This window comes from Salvia splendens, chromosome 22, assembly GCF_004379255.2.
Source record: "Salvia splendens isolate huo1 chromosome 22, SspV2, whole genome shotgun sequence".
Lineage (NCBI taxonomy): Eukaryota > Viridiplantae > Streptophyta > Magnoliopsida > Lamiales > Lamiaceae > Salvia > Salvia splendens.
The window spans coordinates 21,193,230-21,217,027 of record NC_056053.1 but is presented as its reverse complement, the minus strand read 5'-3'; the positions used below and the strand labels follow the sequence as shown (position 1 = coordinate 21,217,027).

General features: G+C 41.3%; 3 protein-coding genes and 1 pseudogene across 3 annotated transcripts; 3 read left to right on the top strand and 1 right to left on the bottom strand.

Annotated features, from left to right (window-relative positions):
- Positions 1 to 10,122: 10,122 nt before the first annotated feature.
- LOC121786505 (zinc finger protein ZAT4-like) lies at positions 10,123 to 11,065 on the top strand. Its single transcript, XM_042185141.1, has one exon. It carries the CDS (start codon positions 10,499 to 10,501, stop codon positions 10,985 to 10,987), a length of 489 nt encoding a protein of 162 aa, XP_042041075.1. The 5' UTR covers positions 10,123 to 10,498; the 3' UTR covers positions 10,988 to 11,065.
- A 764-nt stretch (positions 11,066 to 11,829) lies between these two features.
- LOC121786905 lies at positions 11,830 to 15,969 on the top strand (annotated as a pseudogene).
- Positions 15,970 to 16,415: 446 nt separating this feature from the next.
- On the top strand, positions 16,416 to 17,801 carry LOC121787265 (presenilin-like protein At2g29900). The gene has a single exon (XM_042185948.1). It carries the CDS (start codon positions 16,514 to 16,516, stop codon positions 17,780 to 17,782), a length of 1,269 nt encoding a protein of 422 aa, XP_042041882.1. The 5' UTR covers positions 16,416 to 16,513; the 3' UTR covers positions 17,783 to 17,801.
- Positions 17,802 to 21,136: 3,335 nt separating this feature from the next.
- LOC121786904 (exocyst complex component EXO70E2-like) lies at positions 21,137 to 23,041 on the bottom strand. Its single transcript, XM_042185503.1, has one exon. The coding sequence runs from the start codon at positions 23,039 to 23,041 to the stop codon at positions 21,137 to 21,139; it is 1,905 nt and encodes a 634-aa protein (XP_042041437.1).
- Positions 23,042 to 23,798: the final 757 nt, after the last annotated feature.

Below are 23,798 nucleotides of genomic sequence, written 5' to 3'. Positions count from 1 at the left end.
GAAACAGAGAGCCACCAGCTCGGCGTCTGATGCCGAGAAGAATCCGAAGAGGCAGAAGACCTCTTCGAGTCAGTCTTCGGATCCAAAAAAGCCGGAATCGACTTCGGCAAAGGGGAAGGCGAAGACTCAGAAACCCCCAAAAGTGCCACAGAGAGACATTGTCCTGGGGGGTTGTGGATCCGGAGCGGTGGCGGCCACTTCGGAACATATCTCTGAGCCCTTTTTATGGCCAAAGGACTTTGTGGAGGTGAATTTCCTTCTTGATTTTCTGGTTTTGCTTCTTTCCTATATTTTTTGTGGCCCCTCTGTTGACTTTTTTCCTTTTTCCATTTTCAGAGGAACAATATGCTCTGCAAGCTCGTCACAGTTGAACTCTCTAAAGCGTCCAGCGATTATGATGAGATGCAGAGGAATTTGAATGCTGCTCGTCACCAGGCCGAACAGGCTCGGGCAGACTTTGAGGAGGCAAGGGCCGCTAGGATCTCGGCTCAGGATGAAGCCCAGCGTGCCAAAAACCAGCTCATCATCCAGAGAGAGCAGTCGAAACAGAGGGAGGCTGCTGCCGTGGTTGCTCAGGGGGAGGCTCTCCGTGTTTACACGGAGAAACTCTTTTGAGCAATCAATTTTCGGCCGTTATCGGCGATCTGCTGAAATTGATGACCGATAACGCTGAGCAGGAACCCGAAGTCGTTTTGCCGCTGTATGGCCGAGAGATTGCAGCGCGTCTCCAGAGTCTGCCGCTCCTTGAGGAGCTTGCGTCTTCATCGGTCCTGCTTTCTGCTGAACGAGTCCGTAATTGCCGTGCTGACCGTGACGAGAACATGGAGGCCATCTTTGCCTCCTTGGGGCCTGTTTCACCCGCTTCAATTTTCAAAGAGGGTGAGCAGGAAAATGAGGCCGGCCGGGAGACCGAGCAGGAGGATCAGCAGACCGGCGATGGGGGCGCCGAGCAGGAGGGAGGGAGTAGGGAGGCCGAGGCTGAGACCGAGGTAGACAAGGGGAAAGAAGCTGAAACCCACAGAGAAGCCGGAGACGAAACTGGCGAAGTATGATTTCGTCTCCCTTCTCTTAGTTTAGTTTCTTTCTTTCTATTTGTAAAATGGCCTTGAAGCCCTCCTTGTGTAAATTTTTTCTTGTGAATGAAAAAAATTCTTCTTTCTACACTCGTGTCTTCCTTATAGCTCTTCTTAATCTCTTTTACTCCTATTGTGGTTTACTGCCTGCTCGGTAAACTGAAATGCCGAACTGACATAGCTGCTTCGTATTCTTAACTCTAAGGAGCTGGAGGTACTTCACTGGAAGCGGCTATACTCTTCGGCTTTAAATGAAGCTGAGAAAAAAGCTATAGATGACCAGATGAAGTATGACGAACTCTTGGCTCGTTTAGTGGAGCTGGAGTCCAACAATAAGGACTTAGAGTCCATAAGGAGAGATCTAGAGGCCGAGCTGAATACTGTCATCGCTGAGAGGACTGCATATGAAGACTTCATCAGCGGGCGCGGGGGAATGACTATATCCGAAGTTCAGAATCAAGTTGATGAACTGTGGGAGAAGCTTCATGTACTCCGGAAGAACAATGTGCTGGAGAGCTCGGCTTGCCAACAAGTTGTGAAATCATTGCGGCGCTTGGCTTCTCTGTACGACATCATTCTTTCCCGGCGTCCCGCGATCGAGAGATTCCTTAGCCGTTTCCCGCTAACAGACGCTCACGCTCCAACTCAAACCTCGGATCCACTTACTCAAACTTCTACTCCAAATCAGCACCGGACTCAGGAGCAACCGGAAACGTCAAGACAAGAACGTACTCCAAGTCAGCAACGGACTCAGGAGCAACCGGAAACGTCAAGACAAGAACCTACTCCAAGTCAGCAACGGACTCAGGAGCAACCGGAAACGTCAAGACAAGAACGCCCTGAAGTTCGTAGAGGAGTGGTGAATATGAGTGAGCAAGATCAGCGAATGCTTCGTGAAGAGACTCTTCGCCGCCGAGGTGCTAGAACTTCCCGGACTCAGAGAAGAGGCGGTAGGTCGATCAGAGCATCTCGTCCACCTACTGATTCTTCAACTGCTCGGAACGCCCGAACTCAGCATCATGAGGACTTTTTGGATAGGTGGCTCAACTTTAGCAACCGTAGACAGTAGAGTAGTCCTTTGTAATGGTGTAACGCATTCTCGTAGGGCAGCGGAATTGTATGCCCAACAAGACTTAGTAAATGAAATTTTTTCCTTTCGCTTCTATCACTGCGTATTTACAGTTCAGCGATTTTTTATTTCATTTATTGTACTCGTCCTCGGTCTTATGAAGTAAACTCTTCTTTGACCGGACTGAGTTAGTGTCCTTATTTGGCGAGTTTTATCGCTTGGATTGGACTTTCCCTGTACTCGTCCTCGGTCTTATGAAGTAAACTCTTCTTTGACCGGACTTAGTTAGTGTCCTTATTTGGCGAGTTTTATCGCTTGGATTGGACTTTCCCTAGTTAACCGGAGTGGTTTCCGGCTTATTGCAGTTCGTTTCAGACGAATTGCTTGTTTCTTAAGCTGAATTGTGGAATCTTGTATCTTCCTTAGAAGCTTGGACTCACAATTGTCTTTAATACATGATCCAAAAAAAGGGGATCAGCCTTTAAGGAACAACATACCTCAGTAACATTTATAAGAGACAAAACGCACATAACCCTAGGACCGAACTAGACACAAGAACAATAAAAATATGAAAACACATAACCCTAGGACCGAACTAGACACAAGAACAATAAAAATAAGAAAGCACATAACCCTAGGACCGAACTAGACACAAGACTGACCGGACCTTGTCTCTTACAAATAGAACTTCTTGAGGTTGGAAATATGACATGTTCGGGGTACTTGTTCTCCTGACATGTGGGTTAATTTATAAGACCCTTTTCCCAGGACTTCTGACACCCGATACGGACCTTCCCAGGTGGGTTTAAGTTTGCCCAGCTTTTCTGCTCGGCTTACTTCATTGTTTCTCAATACGAGATCTCCCACTTGAAACTGCAGCTTTTTCACCCTTTGGTTATAATACCGGGTTACTTGCTCCTTGTACTTGGCTTCTTTTATGAAGGCCAATTCTCTTCTTTCTTCGGCAAGATCTAGTTCGGCTCTCAGTCCGTCGTCATTCAGTTCTGTTGAGAAATTAAGAGTTCGGGGGCTGGGTATGCCGATCTCAACCGGAATTACGGCTTCAGTGCCGTACACTAGACTGTACGGAGTTTCACTGTTGGAGGTTTTTGGTGTAGTTCGGTAAGACCATAGGACTTGAGGAAGATTTTCTATCCATTGTCCTTTGGCTTGTTCTAACCGAGCTTTTAACCCTTTCACCAAAATACGGTTTGTTACTTCCGTTTGTCCGTTTGCTTGTGGGTGAGAGACCGAAGTGAACCGCTGTTGAATATTCAACTCTTGGCACCAATTCTTGAATGTTTTGTCAGTAAACTGAGTCCCATTATCCGAAATGAGGATATGGGGTATGCCAAATCGGCAAACTATGTTCTTCCAGACAAAATCTAATGCCTTTGAGCTTGTTATCGTAGCTAATGGTTCAGCCTCCACCCACTTTGTGAAGTAATCCACGGCAACGATCAAGAATTTCATTTGCCGGGGAGCTTGTGGTAGTGGTCCTACTATGTCTATGCCCCATTGCATAAAAGGCCAAGGGCTTTGCATAGCACATAGATCAGTCTGCGGCGTCCTTGGGATATTTGCATGGATTTGGCATTTCGTACATTTCTTAACTAGCTGTACTGCTTATTGTACCAAAGTTGGCCAATAATATCCCCATCTCAGAACTTTTTTAGCTAATGCTCTAGCTCCGATGTGGCTACCGCAAGATCCTTCATGAACTTCTCTAAGGATGTAATCCGTCTCTTCTGGTCCTACACATCGCAATAACGGTTGAAGGTAGGACTTTCTATATAGGACTCCTTCATGAAGTTCATACCGAAGTGCTCGGCATGTGATTTTCCTTGCTTCTCTCTTATCCTCGGGCAGTTGTCCTTGATCTAGATACTTTAATATTGGCGTCATCCAGTTTGGTGAACTGGTTACTGAGTGTACTTCAGCTTCATCAATGCTTCTGTGCGGTAATTCCTCCACCTTTGAGCTCGGATATGAGGCCAACTTACTTAAAGTATCTGCTCGGCTATTTCCCGCTCTGGGAATGTGGATTATCCGAAAATAAGAGAAATTTCGGCTAATACTTTGCGCTTTGTCCAAGTATTTTTTCATCCTTTCACCACGGGCTTCACTTGTACCCAGCATGTGATTCACTATGACTTGTGAATCACAATGAATTTTGAGAGATTTGACAAGTAGATGTTGCGCTAACTGAAGTCCGGCAAGAAGGGCTTCGTATTCGGCTTCGTTATTAGTGGTTGGGAATAAGAACCGAAGTGAATAAGTTACTTCGTGTCCGTCGGGAGCGATAAGTAGAATACCAGCTCCACTTCCTGTCTTATTCGAAGCTCCATCTACGAATCCAATCCAACAGTCCGGCGGCTCTACTTCGGGTTTCTGGGGCTGTGTTAGTTCGTCATTGGTAGGATTTTTCTGTTCGGCAATAATAGGGATTGCCTGATCGAACTTTGCCTCTACAAGAAAATCTGCCAAGGCTTGTCCCTTGATGGCTTTCCGAGGTAGATATTCTATTGAATGTTCTCCCAACTCTATGGCCCACTTGGCAATTCTGCCCGATGCTTCGGGCTTAGTCAAAACTTGCCGAAGTGGAAGATCGGTTAAGACGCACACTTTGTGAGCATAGAAATATGGCCGCAGTCTCCTTGCTGCATTTACTAATGCCAGAGCAATTTTTTCCAGAGGTTGATACCTTGTTTCGGGACCTCTTAATGCTCGGCTTGTAAAGTAGATAGGACGCTGTTTTAGGCCTTCTTCTCGTACAAGCACCGCGCTAATGGTTTGATCTGATGCTGCTAAATATAAGAATATCACTTCGGCATCTGTTGGAGCAGAGAGAGTAGGAAGTTCGGTTAAATAACTTTTGAGTTCGTCAAAAGCCTTTTTCTGTTCGGCTCCCCACTTAAACTTTGGTGCCTTCTTCAAAACATTGAAGAACGGCATTTGCTTTTCGGCTGCTTGGGAAAGGAATCTATTCAGTGCGGCTAGACATCCAGTTAGCCTTTGCACATCATGTATGGACTTCGGCATTGCCATGTTCTGAACAACTTGAACCTTTAGGGGATTTGCCTTGAGTCCTTCCTTTGAAACCCAACAACCCAGAAATTTTCCCGAATCTACCAAAAAGGTACATTTTTGGGGATTGAGTTTGAGGTTGGCTTTTTTGAGCACGTCGAGAGTGGATTTGAGATTGTTTTCGTACTCCGAAGTGCTTCTGCTTTTAACAACTATGTCGTCAACATATACTTCAACCTCTTTTCCGATCAGGTGCCGAAATAGCTTATCTACCATCCTTTGATATGTGGCTCCGGCATTCTTTAAACCAAATGGCATCTTTTTATAAGCAAAAATACCGAAGTCAGTAATGAAAGCCGTTTTTGAAGCATCATTCTCATCCATTAAAACTTGGTGGTATCCTTTATACAAATCAAGAAAACAGAAAATTTCGAAGCCTATCAGAGCTTCTACTTTTTTATCTATGTTGGGAAGGGGGTAGCAATCTTTAGGACAGTGCTTATTTAGATCCGTAAAATCTATGCACATCCGCCATCCTCCTTCTTTTTTCTTGATCATCACAGGATTGGCCACCCAAGAAGGATATTTTACTTCAAATAATACATCCGCTTTCAGTAATTGGCGGACTTCGTCATGGATGACTTGATTTCTTTCTGCCGCAAAGAGTCTTTGCTTCTGTTTTATAGGCCGGACTGAAGGATCAATATTTAACCGATGTGTAATTACCTCGGGAGACACTCCAGTCATGTCCAACGGAGACCACGCAAAGACATCTTTGTACTCTTTGAGGAGCTGGATGGTCTTTTCCCGGAGTAGAGGTGTTCCCGCGAAACCGATCTTGACCGTTCTGGATGGATCGTCTTCGTATAACTGAACTGGTCGTGAGTTCGGCTCCGGTGTGACTTCGTTCATTTCGCCTGCCTCTGACTCCGGCTGCTGTGATTGCTATGCTTGATGGTGCCGATCTGATTGTTCGGCACTTTTAAGCGCAATCTGCAGACATTCTTTTGCTCTCTTTTGATCACCTCGGATGACTGCTATCCCTCCTTTAGTGGGGATCTTGATTGTGAGGTGATAAGTAGAGCAAATGGCCCGAACTGTGTTGAGCCAGTCTCTTCCCAGTATAATGTTATACGGGGATCGAGCTTTTACCACAAAAAACTCGATCACCGTACTGGAGCTAGTAGGCGCTCTTCCTACCGTAATCGGAAGGCTGATAATACCTTCAGGGCGGGTGTCCTCCTGGGCGAAACTTTTCAGAGGAATTGGGGCCGGACTGAGCCGAGCTGGATCCACTTCCAGTTTATCAAAACATTCTTTAAAAAGAATGCTAACCGACGCTCCTGTATCCACAAACACTCTGTGGATCAGTTTGTTTGCCACTCCAGCTTGAATGACAATAGCGTCTTGATGAGGAGAAATGGCCGGGACGGGATCTGCATCTGAAAATGTAATTACTTCCTCCTTCTTCAGCCTTTTATGTGTTGGCTCCTCTCGATTGAAGCCTCTGCGCTCTGATTTTAGAGACGATTTAGTCTTCCCGGCTGGGAGAGCGTCAATAGTCTGGATCACTCCATCATATTGCGGCTCGTCATCGTCTTCGGGATCCTGTTGCCTTTTAGGATCCTGAGGAGCGCAGTTCGCACTTCTCTGTTTCTTATTCTTTTTCGGCGGCTTGCTTTGGTATTTTTTTAACGTCCCTGCTTTCACAAGAACATCAATATCTGCTGCCAAATTTCGGCACTCCTCGGTATCGTGACCGTGGTCTTGATGGAAGGAGCAATATTTATCCTGACTTCGGCGCGTGGCCGATTTCGTCATCGACTTTGGTTTTTCGAACATATCAGAATGCAGTTCGAAAATTTCCGCTCTCGACTTGTTCAATGGTACGAACTGAGCGGGTGGTTTCTCCGGATTGAGACGTGGTCCCAATCTGTCTTGTACCGGTGCCCTTTGAATTCTTTCAAAAGGAGTTCGGCGAGGATGTCCCTGATCGCTGTGATCGGGCTTCCTCTTGTCTCCTCTGGAAGAGCTGTCTAAAGACCGTTTTCGACGGTCTGCCTCATCAGCCCGAGAAAACTGGTCCGCAATGTCCCACATCTCTTGAGCTGTTTGCGGACTGCATTCAACGAGCTTTCTGTAGAGAGCTCCTGGCAGAATTCCATTTTGGAATGCCGAAATGACAAGTAGATCATTGAGATCATCTACTTGTAGGCATTCCTTGTGGAATCTTGTCATGAAGTCGCTAATCTTTTCATCGCGACCTTGACGTATAGAAAGCAGCTGAGCCGAAGTGATTCGGGTTTCCGCTTTCTGGAAGAACCTCCTATGAAAAGCATCCATTAGATCTCTGTAAGATCTAATGCTGCCTTGAGGGAGGCTATCAAACCACCTTCTTGCGTTCCCGATGAGCAGCTCGGGAAACAGCTTACACATATGAACCTCATTGAGACCTTGGTTCGCCATATTATACTGATAGCGTCCCAGGAAATCATGAGGATCCACTAACCCGTCATAAGTCACTGACGGAGTTCGGTAATTCTGTGGCAACGGAGTTCTGGTGATATCATCCGAAAATGGAGTCTTCAGCGCTCCATACATAGCGAATCCGACATCTCTACGGTATGGTGGAGATGGAGTTCTCCTGTGATTTCGGTAACAAGGAGGAGAAGGAATATATCGGCGGTGAGGATTCTTTCTCCTGGAAGATACGGCACTACTGCGGTAGTGACTTTCATGTCTGGAGGGGGAGGGAGAATCCGCCGTTTTCTTCTCCGGCTTCTGGCTCTTTTGCAGGAATGTTAAGAACTCATCCTGCTTCTCAGCCAAGAACAACTTGACAGCCTCATTCAAAGCGAGCTGCTGGGGAGGCTCGGTGCGATGACTTTTTGAGTGGTTTGTTCTTTCACCGTGAGAACTGGAGGCAGATTTCTCCCGAGGCTGTTTTCCAGACCTACGGGCTGGACTAGCTTCCTCACGTTCATCACGGACGGAAGTATAGGTATTATGTGATCTGGTATGCATTTTTTGGTGGAAGAGGATCAAAAACTCGCTTTTATCACAGTTTTGGTTTTCTGTCGATTCCCACAGACGGCGCCAGTGATGATGTGGCGAATTTTTGATGGGAATAAATGCAAGTAATAAACGATCACAACACAGAAAATTACGTGGTTCGATTTACTGAGGTAAATCTACGTCCACGGGAAGAAGAGAGGGCAAATTTGTATTGCTTGGTCTCGCTTACAGATTACAATACTGATTTGCTATAAGATTCAGGATCTAGAGAGCTTAACCCTGTCTATCTGATCTAAGTTCTATTTATACATTCGAACTAAGATCGTGGTTTGCAGCCCTGGTAGTGGGGTTGATAACTGCTTAATACCACTAAATAGATCGTGGGTGTAATGGAGGTCGTGGAGATCCTGCATGGGTCCACTATCTCCTTGTTCGGTCGAATACTGAGACCGAACTGCTGAACTTTGCCGATCAGCTTTTGCCGATCTGAGAGTTGAGCTCGATTGGTCGGCTTTTACCGAGCTATAGGCTGTGACCGAACTCTTTGGTTGTGCCGAACTGATACTACCGAGCTATAGGCTGTGACCGAACTCTTTGGTTGTGCCGAACTGATACTCTTTCTTGGGTTTTGGGCTGATGGGCCGTCACTGCTATTGGGCTCGCAATTATTGTTTAGTTGTTTAGTTCGTATCCCATCACCCCCATAATATATAGAATAATAGAAGTTTCAATGAAAGCTAATTACTATTGATCCACACTAGTCCCATCAATATTAACAATCAATACTAGTGATTAATAGCATCAACTAAGGATTATACTACAATATCAAAGTATCGAAACTGACTCATGTTCGCTTATATTGGAACAAGCTCGAATCGTGGTAATCCAACTATAAATGTAGTTCGAAAATTACATAAAAGAGAATTAATTGGATATGAACACCCATTTTGCTTTATTTTTCATTATTATATTATATAATATAGTAAAAGCATTGCCCTTCACCAAAGTCCAAAAACACACACGTACACACAATGCAAACTAAAAATCGTTCAAAGATCATTGTACATTGGCACAACTCCGAAAAAAAGATAAAAAAAATATACTCCCTCCGTCCCCAATTAGGAGTCACTCTTTGACCGAGCACGGGTTTTAAGGAAGTGTTTGAATGCGTGGTGTAATAAATGGAGTTAGGTAGTGGAACGTGGGACCTCTTTGACTTTTAGAGTATTTTTGTTGTCCAAATATAGTAAGTAGGAAGAGTGACTCTTAATCGGGGACGGACCGAAATAGAAAAAAGTGACTCTTAATCGGGGACTAAGGGAGTAAAATAAAAAAATACTATGCACTTGCATATCCAGAGAGCAGGCATAAAGCACAGATTGGTCGTCGAAGGGAACTTGGAGCTATGCTTGAAATCCAAACCAAAATGATTTGGCAAATAAATTAGATGAGTGAAGTGGCAAGCTTTGTTGACAAAAGACAACTAAAAATTGGAGCCCACCTATATTGTGCAAAACTACATCATAAAAAAAGTCCAACAGAATAACTTCCAAAGACAAAAACTCGAATTTCCCATCTCTCATTTGCCTCTCTTTATAACCAAGACAAAGAAAAAGAATACTTTTTCATATTACTACTATGAATTTATTATAACACAAATTAATTTCAAGAATTACTCAAAGAGAGATAATATTGAAAAGATTTGATAATTCAAGTGATCTAATTTTATTTCAGTTTTCATGTTGTCAATACATAGTAGTGTGTAAGAGAGATAAAGTCATAAAACCAATAATAGTGTTGAAAAGAGATATCAATTAAACTCATTAAAAAAAAGTTGTCTTGTTTAGTGGTGTAGTGGCTCATTGATCACCATCATTTCAGATTTGATATATTCTTCAACTCTCAACTATCCTATAGCTACTTCTACTTCTAGTAAGAGCAAATAAACCATATATCAAGAGAGAGAGGTTGCTTAGTTGCTCACTAGCTCACTTTCTTTATCTTTTCTTGCTCATCACAAATTTCATGCCAATTTAGAACATGGAACAAGTTGATCACAAATCAAACCACAAGTGCAAATTCTGCCGCAAAATGTTCCCCTGCGGCCGGTCCCTCGGTGGCCACATGAGGTCTCACTTGATCACCTTCAACGACGAACCATCATAATCCACAGGAGGTCCAATTTGAATTGTTGTGCACGAAGAAGAAGAAGACGAAGAAGCGATCTCAAAGGTACTCGGACGAGTCCTCCCTTGATCTCTCCTCCTCCTCCTCCGAGCAGGAGGAGGTTGCCTTCACCTTGATACTCCTCTCCATGGATTGCACCAATTCTGACTCCAACAACAATAACAGAATCAAGAGCAACCGGAATGATCAATCCGAGGATAACAAGTTTAGGTGCATGATTTGCAACAAGGCCTTCTCGTCATACCAAGCATTAGGTGGTCACAGAGCAAGCCACAAAAAGTTCAAAGGTTGTTGTGCTCCGACAACAACAACAACAACAAATCCACCTCACAATCTTCAAGATTGCAAGAAAAGTAAAGATCATGAGTGCCCAATTTGCTTCAAGATCTTCCCATCAGGCCAAGCATTGGGTGGTCACAAAAGATCCCATTTGATCACTGATCAGCCCAAGATCAATCCCACTGGCCATCTTCGTGTCGAAGAGACACAAGCTCCACAAGTTCGGCGTTTTCTTGACCTCAACTTGCCTGCCCCGGTCGAGGAAGAGTGCAACGTTGAGTTGAAGCCGTGGTGGATTGGCGCGGCTCGGCCTAATCTCAGGCTGAAATGTCTATAGATTCATTCATTTTTGTCATAATATTATTACTATTGAAATGCTTTTTTTACTTGTTATTAAAGCAGACAAATTGTTGTTCAATTTTGTCTACTCTTTAAAAGATTGTGATGTAGTAATTATTTTGACTTGGGTGGGAAGGGAAAAGGGTCTTTATCGTGTCCGAGTCATGTTTTTTTTATCATCCGGCCGATGTTAGTATGCGTATGTACTGATGAAATGAAATACGAGACGTGATAGGAAATTGGGTCGTGTATTGTGATGGAGAGGAAAGGGAAAGAAGGGTTAGTTTGACGTGGGTGGGAAGGGAAATGAGTGTCTATCGTGTATGAGTCTCATTTTTTAACATCCGGCCGAGAATGTCGATGTTAGTATGCGTATGTACTGATGAAATGAAATACGAGACGAGAGAGGAAATTGTGTATTGTAATGGGATGAAAAGGGAAAGAAGGATTTGCAAGTGAAGTAAAGGTAGTTGTTAAGTGAAGTCACCTAACGTGTAACATGACTTCCCAACTCATCTCACTTTCATCTCTTAATTAATCTCAATTATGCATTAATTATGCAGTTTTATGTGTACTTCATTGACCATATACCCGAACATTTAAATGTCATTAATATCTTGTCTAAATTGATGTGGAACCGAATGTGTGATGTCGTCACTTTTTTCAATAAAGTATAGTTCGATCGAGAAGGTATATACAATATTAATACAAAATTTTAATGATAAGTATACCTATATACAATTTCGTGTGAGAGATAAAAATGTGGATGCATCGAACAGTACAATTCAACTCCTTCGTGATGTGACTGATAGTTAATAATTTACGTGAGCGGTAGGGAATATGGAGAAAACTCGAAATTCTGAGAGTAAGAGATATTTATATAGTACCAGCACCCTCAATGTGATTGATTTATGGAGGATCTAAATCGTTTGTTTTTTCTTTATTTAATTAGTTTTCTAAATGAAACGTAAAAATGGTGTAGTCGTATAGTGGTATTTAGCCCAATAATTCATTGAACAAGCCCATAAAAGTGTCACGTATAATCTAGGTGAATACCCATAATATCATATAGGCCCAGCAAAGCTATTTATCGTTAATTAAATCAAATTCTTTGGTGAAAATTACAGTTTTATTCCATAAAAATGTTAAATCCATGCCTCATATAATCAACAGACAATGTACGAGTAATATACTAATATTCTGAAAAAATGAAAATAAAATAATCCAATTAACAAATAGACCAGTGCTGAACACCCGAGTCCAGTGATTTAAATTTATTCAGTTTGATGGACAAGATAATAATGAGATATAATATATGATAAGTAAATATTATCCAAGACTATATTAATATTGAATTTTATATTATTATTTAGTTACTAAGATTATATGAAAGATAATTTTAATAAGATATTTGATTAATAAGATAAATAACAAAATTAGATTGAGTTGATATGATAAATTGTGAAATTATTTAAATTAAATAATGAAGTAATTGAATAATAATAATTTAATCAAATCAAATAATAATAATTTACTAATTATAAATATTTAACTAATTAAAGAATTAAAATATATTAATTAATTATCTAATTAAATCAGATATTATATACACTTATTTAACCGTTATCCATCAAGAAATAACTCGAGGCTTGCATAAATCAATTAATCAAATTGGAATTTACCTTCAAATCGTCCCCTCTCCGTACCGTTCCCTTCGCTTCCTCCTCCGCCGCTCCCTCGCGCACCTCACCCGCCCCGACTTCCCCATCCTTCACCAGGTACTACTTCCACTTCCTGAACCCTCAATTTATCAACACTTGTTTCAATTTTTGAGTGGGAACATTTTTTTATTGCGCAGGAGGTGAATGGAAAGAGGCTGGTGTATTTAGATAACGCCGCCACGTCGCAGAAGCCGGCGGCGGTGGTGAACGCCCTGCGGAATTATTACGAATCGTATAATTCGAACGTTCATCGCGGAATTCACTATCTGAGGTGAGTTTTTTTTTTTTTGGGGGGGGGGGGGGAATTTTATCGGCGAAGGGGTGTGGATTGTTTCAGTTGGTTTGTTTTGGTGTTGTTGTGTAGTGCAAAGGCGACGGATGAATATGAGCTGGCGAGGCAGAAGGTGGCGAATTTTATAAACGCGTCTGATTGTAGAGAGATTGTGTTTACGAGAAATGCTACGGAGGCGATCAATTTGGTGGCTTATAGTTGGGGTCTCTCGAATCTCAAGGAGGGAGATGAGGTTTACAATTTTCCCTTCTACGACTGTTCGTTTCCTTTTCATAATTCAGCACATTGATGATTGTGAATTTGAGTTGATTTAGATGGCTGCTGGACATAAATTTTATCTTGTATTGTTGTGATAATAGATAGGAACTGAGTGCTTCAATTGTTAAAAACCCAGATTTTGTTGTTATTTCTCATCTCAATGCCTTGCACTGTCATTTGAACTCATTATAGGTGCTGCTGCAAGTTTCGTATATGTGTGGGCGTGTAGCACTTGATCCTTGTGTGTTTTACCCTTTAAAACTGTTCCTCATGGTCTTTTTGCAATGAATATAACCATTGAGAATAATGGAATAAGGCAAAGCATGAATCACTGAAAATACGTCGAAATATTGCAATGCATAAGACCATTTTCCTTTTTGCTCGTGCTCTCTTTTTCTCGCTAAATCCAAACCTTTGTATTTCTTTGCTATGAGTTGGGCTAGCTAATAAGTAATGATTCGTATTTTTCAGGTTATACTTACCATTGCTGAACATCACAGTGCTATTGTTCCTTGGCAATTTGTGGCTCAAAAGACTGGTGCAGTATTGATGTTTGTAAGTTTAGGAGAGGATGAAGTTCCAGATGTAGAAAAGCTAAGAGAAATGATCTCGAAGCGGGCAAAACTTGTCGTTGTTCATCATGTCTCCAATGTGCTGGGTTAGTGAATTGCTAACTTTGATTTTGCACGGTTCATGGAATTTTTTGGACTTCATCAACTTGTATGCATGAATGTAACCACCTTTAATTGGTGTTATGACCAGAATTCTTTTAATTGTCTGCATGATCTTGATCTAATTGTAGTGTCATTTTTTGTGCTTGTACATTAGACCTCTAATATCAATGCATAGCTGTTGGTTTGCTTGCTAATGTAGGATTCTTACTAAAGCAACTTTTTGGTCTCCTTGATTTCTGGTCCTGTTTTAAAAATTTTGGTCAGCTAGGATCGCTTCTATTTCCTTGGAGTCGACATGTCATACTGAAATCAAGGCCCGATTTTGTAGATGTTTGCACTTGGACATTTTTTAATTACTTAAAATTATAGTATGAAGTTTACTCTGACAAGATGCTACTATTTCTGTTCAAGAGCCTAAATAACAGCTCTTATGCATGACAAGTTCTCCTAATTCTTCTCGCTTCCGCCTTTCCCACAGCTTCTGTTCTCCCAATTGATCAAGTGGTAAGCTGGGCTCATGATGTTGGAGCCAAGGTGCTTGTTGATGCTTGTCAAAGTGTTCCTCATATGGTGGTTGACGTGAGGAGCCTTGATGCTGATTTTCTGGTTGCTTCTTCCCATAAGGTGAAGTCCTTTCCGACCTTCCCATCTGCATTAGAATTTAAGTCAATATCAATATGTGTTAGCTCTCAAGTCTTATAAATCAGTGTTTGAAATGAAGAATTAATCATGCTTCAGATGTGTGGGCCTACAGGCATTGGGTTCTTATATGGTAAAAGTGAGCTCTTGTCTTCCATGCCTCCTTTCTTAGGTGAGTTATCTCTTTTCCTTTTCTAGTGAGTCACAAATTTCTTGTATTAGTATTTTTAGAATTTCTGTCTAAACTTCTTACATATTATCAGGTGGTGGTGAAATGATATCAGATGGATTTTTGGATCACTCAACCTATGCTGAACCTCCATCTAAGTGAGTGTCTTATGTGTCGATAGATCAACACTATTAGATGAAGCCTGTAACTCCTTGATATCGTACTTGCATGCTTATTCAGTATATAAGTTACTAACCTACTTCCCAATGCGATAGATTTGAAGCTGGAACTCCTGCTATTGGAGAAGCCATTGGATTGGGGGCAACAATCGATTATTTGTCAGCCATTGGTATGCAAAAGATTCATACATATGAGGTAAAAGTGGGCATTTGTTTTCCCATCACCTTGCTCACGTTTGCTGTTTTCGCTGTTTTCTTCCACAAGTAAAAGCCCACTCGTATTGGAATACTTGATTAACTTATTTGCACATTCCTTTACCACGTCATTCAGGTTGTAAGACTCACTAAGTTTCGACCACATGAGTGCTTAACCTTGTCTATTAGCTATCGTCGTGACTGAGTATTTTATTTTCATTTTAAGTTGATCATATCTTCAAGAAGACTACTAATACCCAGGTGCAAGCACCATCAACAATGAGCACTAAGTTTTTTGTTTCGCTTTGCGGGTAGAGCTAGCGAATTATCTGTATGATCGACTGAGCTCAGTACCCAGCGTCTGTGTCTATGGCCCTAAACTTCTAGAAACGTGACCAGAGCAGCATTATACTCTTTCAATGTGGAAGGTGTTCATCCAACCGATATTGCAACTTTTCTCGACCAACAGGTACAGACACTCTAAACTGTCGTATTTCGACTCTCCAGCATATATACGTATCTCCATTCTCCTACCTTGTACTATTTGTTTTCCTTCTCCAGCATGCCGTCGCATGGTCACCATTGTGCTCGGCCTCTTCACCGGTACCTTGGGGTGAACTCGAGTGCTCGCGCCAGCCTTCATTTCTACAACACAGAGGAGGATGTGGATGACTTCATCAATGCCCTCTCCGACACCATCTACTTTTTTTTGCATCTTTCAAGTAGGAAAAAATGATGTAGAAGAAGACAGCTATGAATAATGTTGATAAACTATTATGTATTTCTAAATAAGGAATAACAAAAAAGTAACAAGTTTATGTTTCGAAATAACATACGTGAAACTATTTTGGAAGGTGGGATTGTGGATGGCGGAATTGCGTCAAAGTTCAGTGTGATGCATTGCAAACTAATTTTTTCATTTTTTTGAGTTATTTAAATTTTTTAATCCCACAAAACTTTTTATGTATAAAAGTTCATCAAATGAAAACATCAATAGAAGTATACTTTTTTTTGGTAATAATAGAAGTGTAATTTTATTTTCTCAATTGAAAACTAAAATCTGATTAGCAAAAATACTTAAGATTGATATAATATAAATTGTATTATCAATTTAATTTTATTAAAATAAATTCATTAAACAATAATTTATTTGTTATGATCATAAAAACAATATAAAGTGATTATTAATCGCCAAACAAAAAAACTAGTAGCAGTAATTTTCTAGATTGAAGAAGTAGTAAAATAAAAATTTTGCTCTTATTTATCATTATCGTTTTATAATAATCTTGAAATAGAGAATATGTAGAGAACATGAATTAACTCCATAAAATCCCGTAAAAGTTTCCGAGAGTAAACGCTTCATCACTCTCTCTCACCTCTCCAATTACCGACCCGAAATGGAGCAAAATCCCAGACCCAAAACAATTCTCGAAACATGCGGCGAAGAAATTATCAGAATCGTAACCCCAGTTTCGATATGTATGTTATTGGTAGTAATTCTCGTATCTGTCCTCAACGGCGGTTCCTCCTTCGACGACGGCCTCTCATTTGCAACCATGGCCACCATGGCCTACTCCGAGAGTAGCTCCAACTCCATCTGGGACAAGCTCAAAGGCGCCCTCTTAAACTCCCTCGTCTTCGTTGCTGTTGTCACGGTTGCTACTTTCCTATTAGTGCTCCTCTTCTACCTCAATTGCACTAAATTCTTGAAATACTACATGGGTTTCTCTTCCCTGCTCGTTTTGGGCTTCATGGGGGGCGAGATTGCCCTTTTTTTGATCAAAGTTTGGAGCTTTCCGATTGATTGCTTTACTTTTGCTGTCGCCTTGTATAATTTCACTGTTGTTGGTGTTATGGCTGTGTTCATGTCCAAAATGGCTATTTTTGTGACTCAGGCTTACTTGGTTGTGATTGGGATGTTGGTTGCTTATTGGTTTACCTTATTGCCCGAGTGGACAACGTGGGGGCTCTTGGTTGCTATGTCGTTGTACGATCTGGCTGCGGTTTTGTTGCCTGGTGGGCCATTGAGGCTCTTGGTGGAGCTTGCCATGGCTAGGGATGAAGATATCCCTGCTCTCGTTTATGAGGCGCGGCCAGTTATTAGTGATGCTGGTTTGGGTGATGGTGTGGTGAGGAGAAGGGTTTGGAGAGAGGGAAGAGGTGATTTGGATGAAGATCAAAGGCTTAGGTCTGATATTGTTTCGGATTCTAGTTTGAGGACTTATGGTGAGAGTGGGAGTGAAAGAAATATTGTCGATGCTGAAGAGGGAATGGCCTTGGGAGAGGATTCTGAGCTTGCTGCTCCTCTCATACAACATATTAATATTAGAATGAATTCTTTGGACAATGCTGTTTCGGGTGAGAACTTGGCGCTTGAAGGAATTGGCTTGGGATCATCTGGTGCAATCAAGCTTGGACTCGGCGATTTTATCTTTTACAGCGTTTTAGTTGGAAGAGCTGCTATGTACGACTTCATGACGGTGTATGCTTGCTACCTTGCTGTCATAGCTGGTCTTGGTATAACTCTGATGCTCCTTGCATTTTATCGAAAGGCTTTACCTGCTCTTCCTTTCTCTGTCCTGCTAGGCGTCTTGTTTTATTTATTGACGAGGCTGTTGCTTGAAACTTTTGTTGTACAATGTTCTATAAACTTATTGATGTTTTAGATAAGACATGTTTATGATATTTGTTTGTGCCTTTGTGTTCAATTTCGAACATTTATTTGTTGATTCTGTAATTTCTTTTATTGTACATAAGCTGAAGTGAGATCACCTTGATTGCATGTAAGGCTGTAAGCGCTATCACTATGAGAGTATTGGCGTATATGTTATTGGAAAAAGAAAACTGAGATTCCTTAGTATGACTACTGGCATATCATCTTATCATTTCTCCCCCTTGTGTGACATTATTATGACACATTTATAACTTGAAGCGGAACTAGGGAATGCCTTATTGGTGGTTGATTTGAAGAATGTAGATGTCACGAACTAGAACAGTATCATATTTGTAATAGAATGCCTAATGGCAAACACCTTTGGGTAATCTCATCAGGTAGTATTTATGGACCTTAAGGCTGCACTATCAAACAAAATGGTCACAGTTACAATGCATAGAAGTATCTATGATAGATTGCTTGGACACGAATTTATCAGATTCCCTAAAGACTAATCAGGAATTGATGGTGTCATTTTGAAAGACCCTACATCTGAATGTTGGTTATCGGGGAAGTACTTAACTGAAAAAAATGCCGAGAGCAGGTATTTTGTGGCATATGGACATTGTTTGAAAAAACAACCTGCTTACGACCAAATTTCCGAAGACTACTACTTTTAAACATCTACCACCTGACTTCCCTACCAATGCTATGTCTTAGATTTATTATAGAACTAAAAACAAGAGAAGAAGCAGTGCTAAAAAATGAAATAGGATTATAGGAGTACCTACTTAGCTTGTCACTCTGTTATTAAAACTTTGCAACTCATTTATCCTATCACATTTGTGTTTCTGTTTGTTACTGAGTCCTGTCGTCTTCCACTCGGGCAATAAGATTACTACCAATCCAGGAACTAGCAGAAAATATCTAAATTCACGTTTTCCTTTGTTTAGATGCCTTTATATGAGATTATATCTGATTCTCCATATTCCACCAAGCTTGTTTTCCCTTCTCGAGAATTCATTTTCATTTCACTCAAAAGCATCTCTATGTCGTGTACATCAGCTGTTACAAGATTACCATATGTCAGTTAAGTTGAAGGAGGAACAATGTGGGGTAGACAAACGTAGGAATCTTTTCATCGTTCAGAGATGGAATTCGTCTTATTCAAACTCTAATTAATCCCTGCTTGAATTTTCTTTATCTTCACACAAATATATGTAGGGTCCATGACTGGAATCAAGCTATCTTGACATATGCTGAGCCCCAACACCAAGCACCATTGGGATCTCAATATTCAAAAAACTTTATTTATTTTCTAGTAGTAACCTATCTTCAGAAGTTCTATAACACACATTGATTCCCAGCTGCTGGCTAAATTTTATGTTCAGAAAGTGACCATATCTAAATAAATGGTAGGCCAAATCTGGCACTGTGGACACTAAGAGGCCTATTTTCCTGTTACTGATTGATCAGTGGACTTTTCTATTGTTTCTCATTTTCAAGCCTTATCCTCTTTGTGCACATCAACGACATCTTATGTACGGAGTACTTTTTTTAAACTGCTTGAATACTGCATCAACTTGATTCAAGTATTTTTAGCAGCTGTTTGCATACTTTGCCTCTGGTTACTTTATTGCATTAAATGCCATGGCTTGCAGTTTCATATGGTTGAGTACTAAGGACCAGCGGTGTGTTGTCCACATTCAGGAAATGTTATTAATGCTCTTTTTGAATTAAATGCTATACATCTTGTGAAAACTTCAATGTGGGTACTAAGGACCAGCGGTGTGTTGTCCACATCGAGTTTATAATTTGTGGTACATTTCTTACGAGCTTGTCAAGATACATGACTCTCAAGAAAATTGATAAATTTCGTATTTCAGTGCGCCTCTTCTAGAACCTACTACGCTTTCAGGAAATGTTAGTAATGCCCTTTTTGCATTAAATGCTATAGATCTTGTGAAAAGTTCAATGTGGGTACTAAGGACCAGCGGTGTGTTGTCGACATCGAGTATATATTCATGTACGTTTTATTACAAGCTTGTCAAGATACATGAATCCCAAGAAAATTGATAGATTTCATATTTCAGTACCTCTTCTGAAGGTGGTAAGGTGCACTGTACTTTCCGAATACCCGAACCATTTCTCTTGTTTATTTTGCTGGTGTTGAAGAATACATGTTCCTGACAATGAAGTACAGTTGCTATATGAAAATTTGTGTTAAAATAGTACCATATGCACATAGCATATTTAGGTACGAGTTATACTTGGGTTTTGTCATTATAAATGACCAGTTCTGTTGCCAGAGAGCTGAGGTGCAAGAAGTTTTATGGTCCCGTGACATTGTCTTATCAAATTATATGGTGATAAATATCTTAGTAATACCGTATAACATTTAATTCCTCACCCTTGCTATATAATTGATATATGGTATGAGGAAACATATGGTGACGTTCGAATTAGTAGCATAATGTTCTGACTTTAATGGTTGTGAGTTCCATGCTATACTTCCTCGACATTGAAATGAAACGATCAATCTAGGACAAGGTCGCCAGAATCAGGAAAAGCTAGACCACTCTCATCCATGAATTAGTTTGACATACATTGAATATAGTAGCTTTTGTATGACGTGCTCCAAAAAGCAGGAGGACCAGTGGAATTGCTTCTAGAAATGGTACGGTGCTTTTCTAAACTCTTTAGTTGAAGGGATATTTCATAACTGTCTACTCTTGCTATATTGGCTCTTTTTCTTTATTGAATCCTAATATTGCAGAAGGCTGATAACTGTGACATGGCGATGAACGGGATGAAGTTACAGAATGGTGCAGGAACAAAATTTGAATTAACTAGGATGAAAACTTTGGAACTTATGCTTGCTTTAAGAATGATGTTTAGATGTTAATAAACATTCTAATACATCTCACCTTGGACTTGTAACTTGATACTGCAAGGAAATGGTCAATTGATTGATGTTTTCAGGTATGTAGATTTGATTCTGATGGTTTCTCTGCTACGTTGGAAGAGTGAGAGATTCTTCACCCATTTATTTTGACGAATTCTGTTTTTTAACACACGACAAATAATTTGATTGTCGATGGAGCAGAATGATAGTCAGAAGGCCATCTCATTCAGAAGCATATCGAGAGTAAGCTCATGATGGTAATTCTATGCTGTTATTTCCCTACAAATCTTTTGTCGATAAAATATGATTGTACAACATATGGAAGGGCGTTAACACGTATAATGTACAGCTAGCGTTACAAAATTCAGAATGTTAGCTGTCGAGACGACATGCATACTACAGAACAACAGACAAAAGATTTGTTAAAACTAGGAAGAATGTAAGCATTTGAAGCCATCCATGTCACCTCTTCCAAGAATGGCTCAGTGACTTCGATGATCCTTCAAGAAGATCCATGACGTACATTCCCAACTCCTGTTCGGTGTACTTGATGTGCTTTTCTCCAATAGAATTGATGATCTTATTGACAAAGTTGCGATACACTTGGATAACCGTCTTGGAAGATGCTATTGTCACATCTTCACGGAGTTGAGGATCCGGGACAACCCATCTTGTCTGGCTCTTGTACAGATCCTCAAAAGCAGCGTTGAACTCTTGGCATCTCGCCTTTAGAGCTGCCTTCCCGGTTTTCCCATCATCACGAAGAAAGGTTAGCAAAGAGCTCCACGTCGTTCTTTGGTAGTACACTGCATGCTGCCGGAACATCACAATGTGTTTTCTGATCCAATCATCCCCAAAGTATGGGCAGATTTTAGAATTCTTGATCTTCTCAACCATATAGTGGATATTGTTCATCAAAAAAATATGCTTCAGTGAAGAATCTCTGTATAAACTCGATTTCTTGTCTAAGGCTGCTTCTAAAATCGATGTGAGTGACTGCAGGTACGTTGCCAAGGCACAGGAGGGATTGGGATCCACTCGGGCAACTGTGCTCCGCTCTTCATCTCCATGCTCTCGGCCGTGCTCTTCATCTTGAAGAAGCAAATGAAGCGTATCTTCGTATTCAGCGAAGCACAAGATGTAGTTGACGAGGTACTTTGTTAAGTGGTGAATCCCTCCATTTTGGAAAGGGGTGGTGGAAGTGCATGTTGTAATGCGATTTCCGAGCTCCTCGAGAATGGTTCTAACCGATTCTCCTAGTTGCAACAGAAGCTCGTGGAACTCGATCCTGATTAACAACTCCGTCTCTTGTGGGAACAGAGCATCCAAATCCGGCATGAGATCAGCTAAAACCTCGTACATATCGAGCAAGCAGAAGAGCCATTCGGGATTGTGGGGTCCAATCAAAACAGCATGGCCGAAATTCAAGAGACAGAAGAGAGGCCCCCTTGAAGCCTCGAGCAAGCAAGCTGAGCTGACATGGCCATATTCTCCGAGAACTTGGTCAAACAGCCGTTTTGCACTGCCAAGATAGACGCCGATGATTCTCCTCATTGCCACGCGCCATTTCCTTATCCTCGAGTTCATGTGCTTCCACTCCATCTGCTTCACGTCTTCGATGCTGAGCTGCTCCATGTAAAGGATCATCGAGTGCTCCGCGAATACATCCTTCCAGAAGGCGGTGAAGGCCAAGCAGAACTCTGGAGCATAGCCCGAGGAGAACATCGTATCCGCGATGGACTTGATTTGAGGGACAACGTCCGGGTGGATCAGATCCATCGCGCAATCTTCGGTCTCCGAGCTGCTACGTCCCTTGAGAGACGCATCCTCGGCCGAATCATCGTCATTGGAGATGACAGACTCCTCGTATATCGGATACACTTCGAAAACCGGGAGCGAGGACGCGTACTCGTGCTCGAAGCACTGCCTGTTCTGCACAAGTATGTGGATCAGCTCATTCTGGAGCCTGTCCATAGCCATATACAGAGTAGTTTTTGCTTGATCAAGAACCCCCTTACTCGTCCGATTCAGCACCATACCCTCGAGAGACTCGGTCAATCCCTGCACCTCGCGGACCGTTTGCAAGTATTCCAAGATTATCACCGGCCCGGAAGCCCAGATCCTCGAATAGCTCAAGTGCAGAGACGTGATGGTTTGGTGGGACGAGATGAGCCTCGTCTCGATTTCTTTGATGTTCTCTGCCTCTGCCTGATCCTCATTGATCTTGATCACCGTGGACAAACGGAGTCCGAGCTCATCTAGAATCCCCCCGGCATCGTTGCCTATGACCCTTGTTGCTTGAAGGGCCTTCAGCAGGTGATACGACGCAGCAACGATGTGGCGTTCAGCTTCCGTGATGTTTGCCATCCGTGGTTCTTGATCGGAGAGCAAAGATTCAATCTTTTATTGATGGGAGAATCAAGGTTTTTGAAGAGAGTTGTGCAAGAGAAGAATCAGAGAATGTAGATGTTTTTGCAGTGAATTGAAGGTATCATTCTCTCGATGATCAGCAACAAATACTTGTATAATCATGCGCAGAAATGGACATAAACAGAGGGTGGATTGATTTTGATGAAGATACAAAAATGGCGAAAATTTATAACGCGTTTTAGCAACACTGAGAGGGAGAGAAGATATTGTAAACTGAACTATCAAGTGAAGGGGAAGAAGCAAGTGAGGTTGAAATTTGGTATATGTATTTTATTTACAACCACTTCTCTCTATATTAATTGTTTGTCAAAGACGCACTGATTATTCTCCTTTTCTTTTTCTCTTTTATCCCCATTTTTATTGGTGTTTTTCCAACCTTTACAAGTTGTTTTTATGACTCTTGACTTTGACTTGTTAATTAATGTTTTAATATTCGGACAAGTCAATTTCAGTACAGTCAAAGGTTAAGATCCATGTTTTTTTAGCCGAAGTTCAGGCATATGTATTAATATTATATATAAGCCATCCGCAACGCTGTCTCTTATCCGTCTCATCTTTTAACTATTCATGACCCTACTGTACTTTTTACTTCATCTCTTAACAAAGAAACAGCACCTGCAACCCTTCATGTTTTATCCGTCTCTTAATCATCTCATCCTTAACTATTCATTTAATTTTATTTTTTATTTTTATT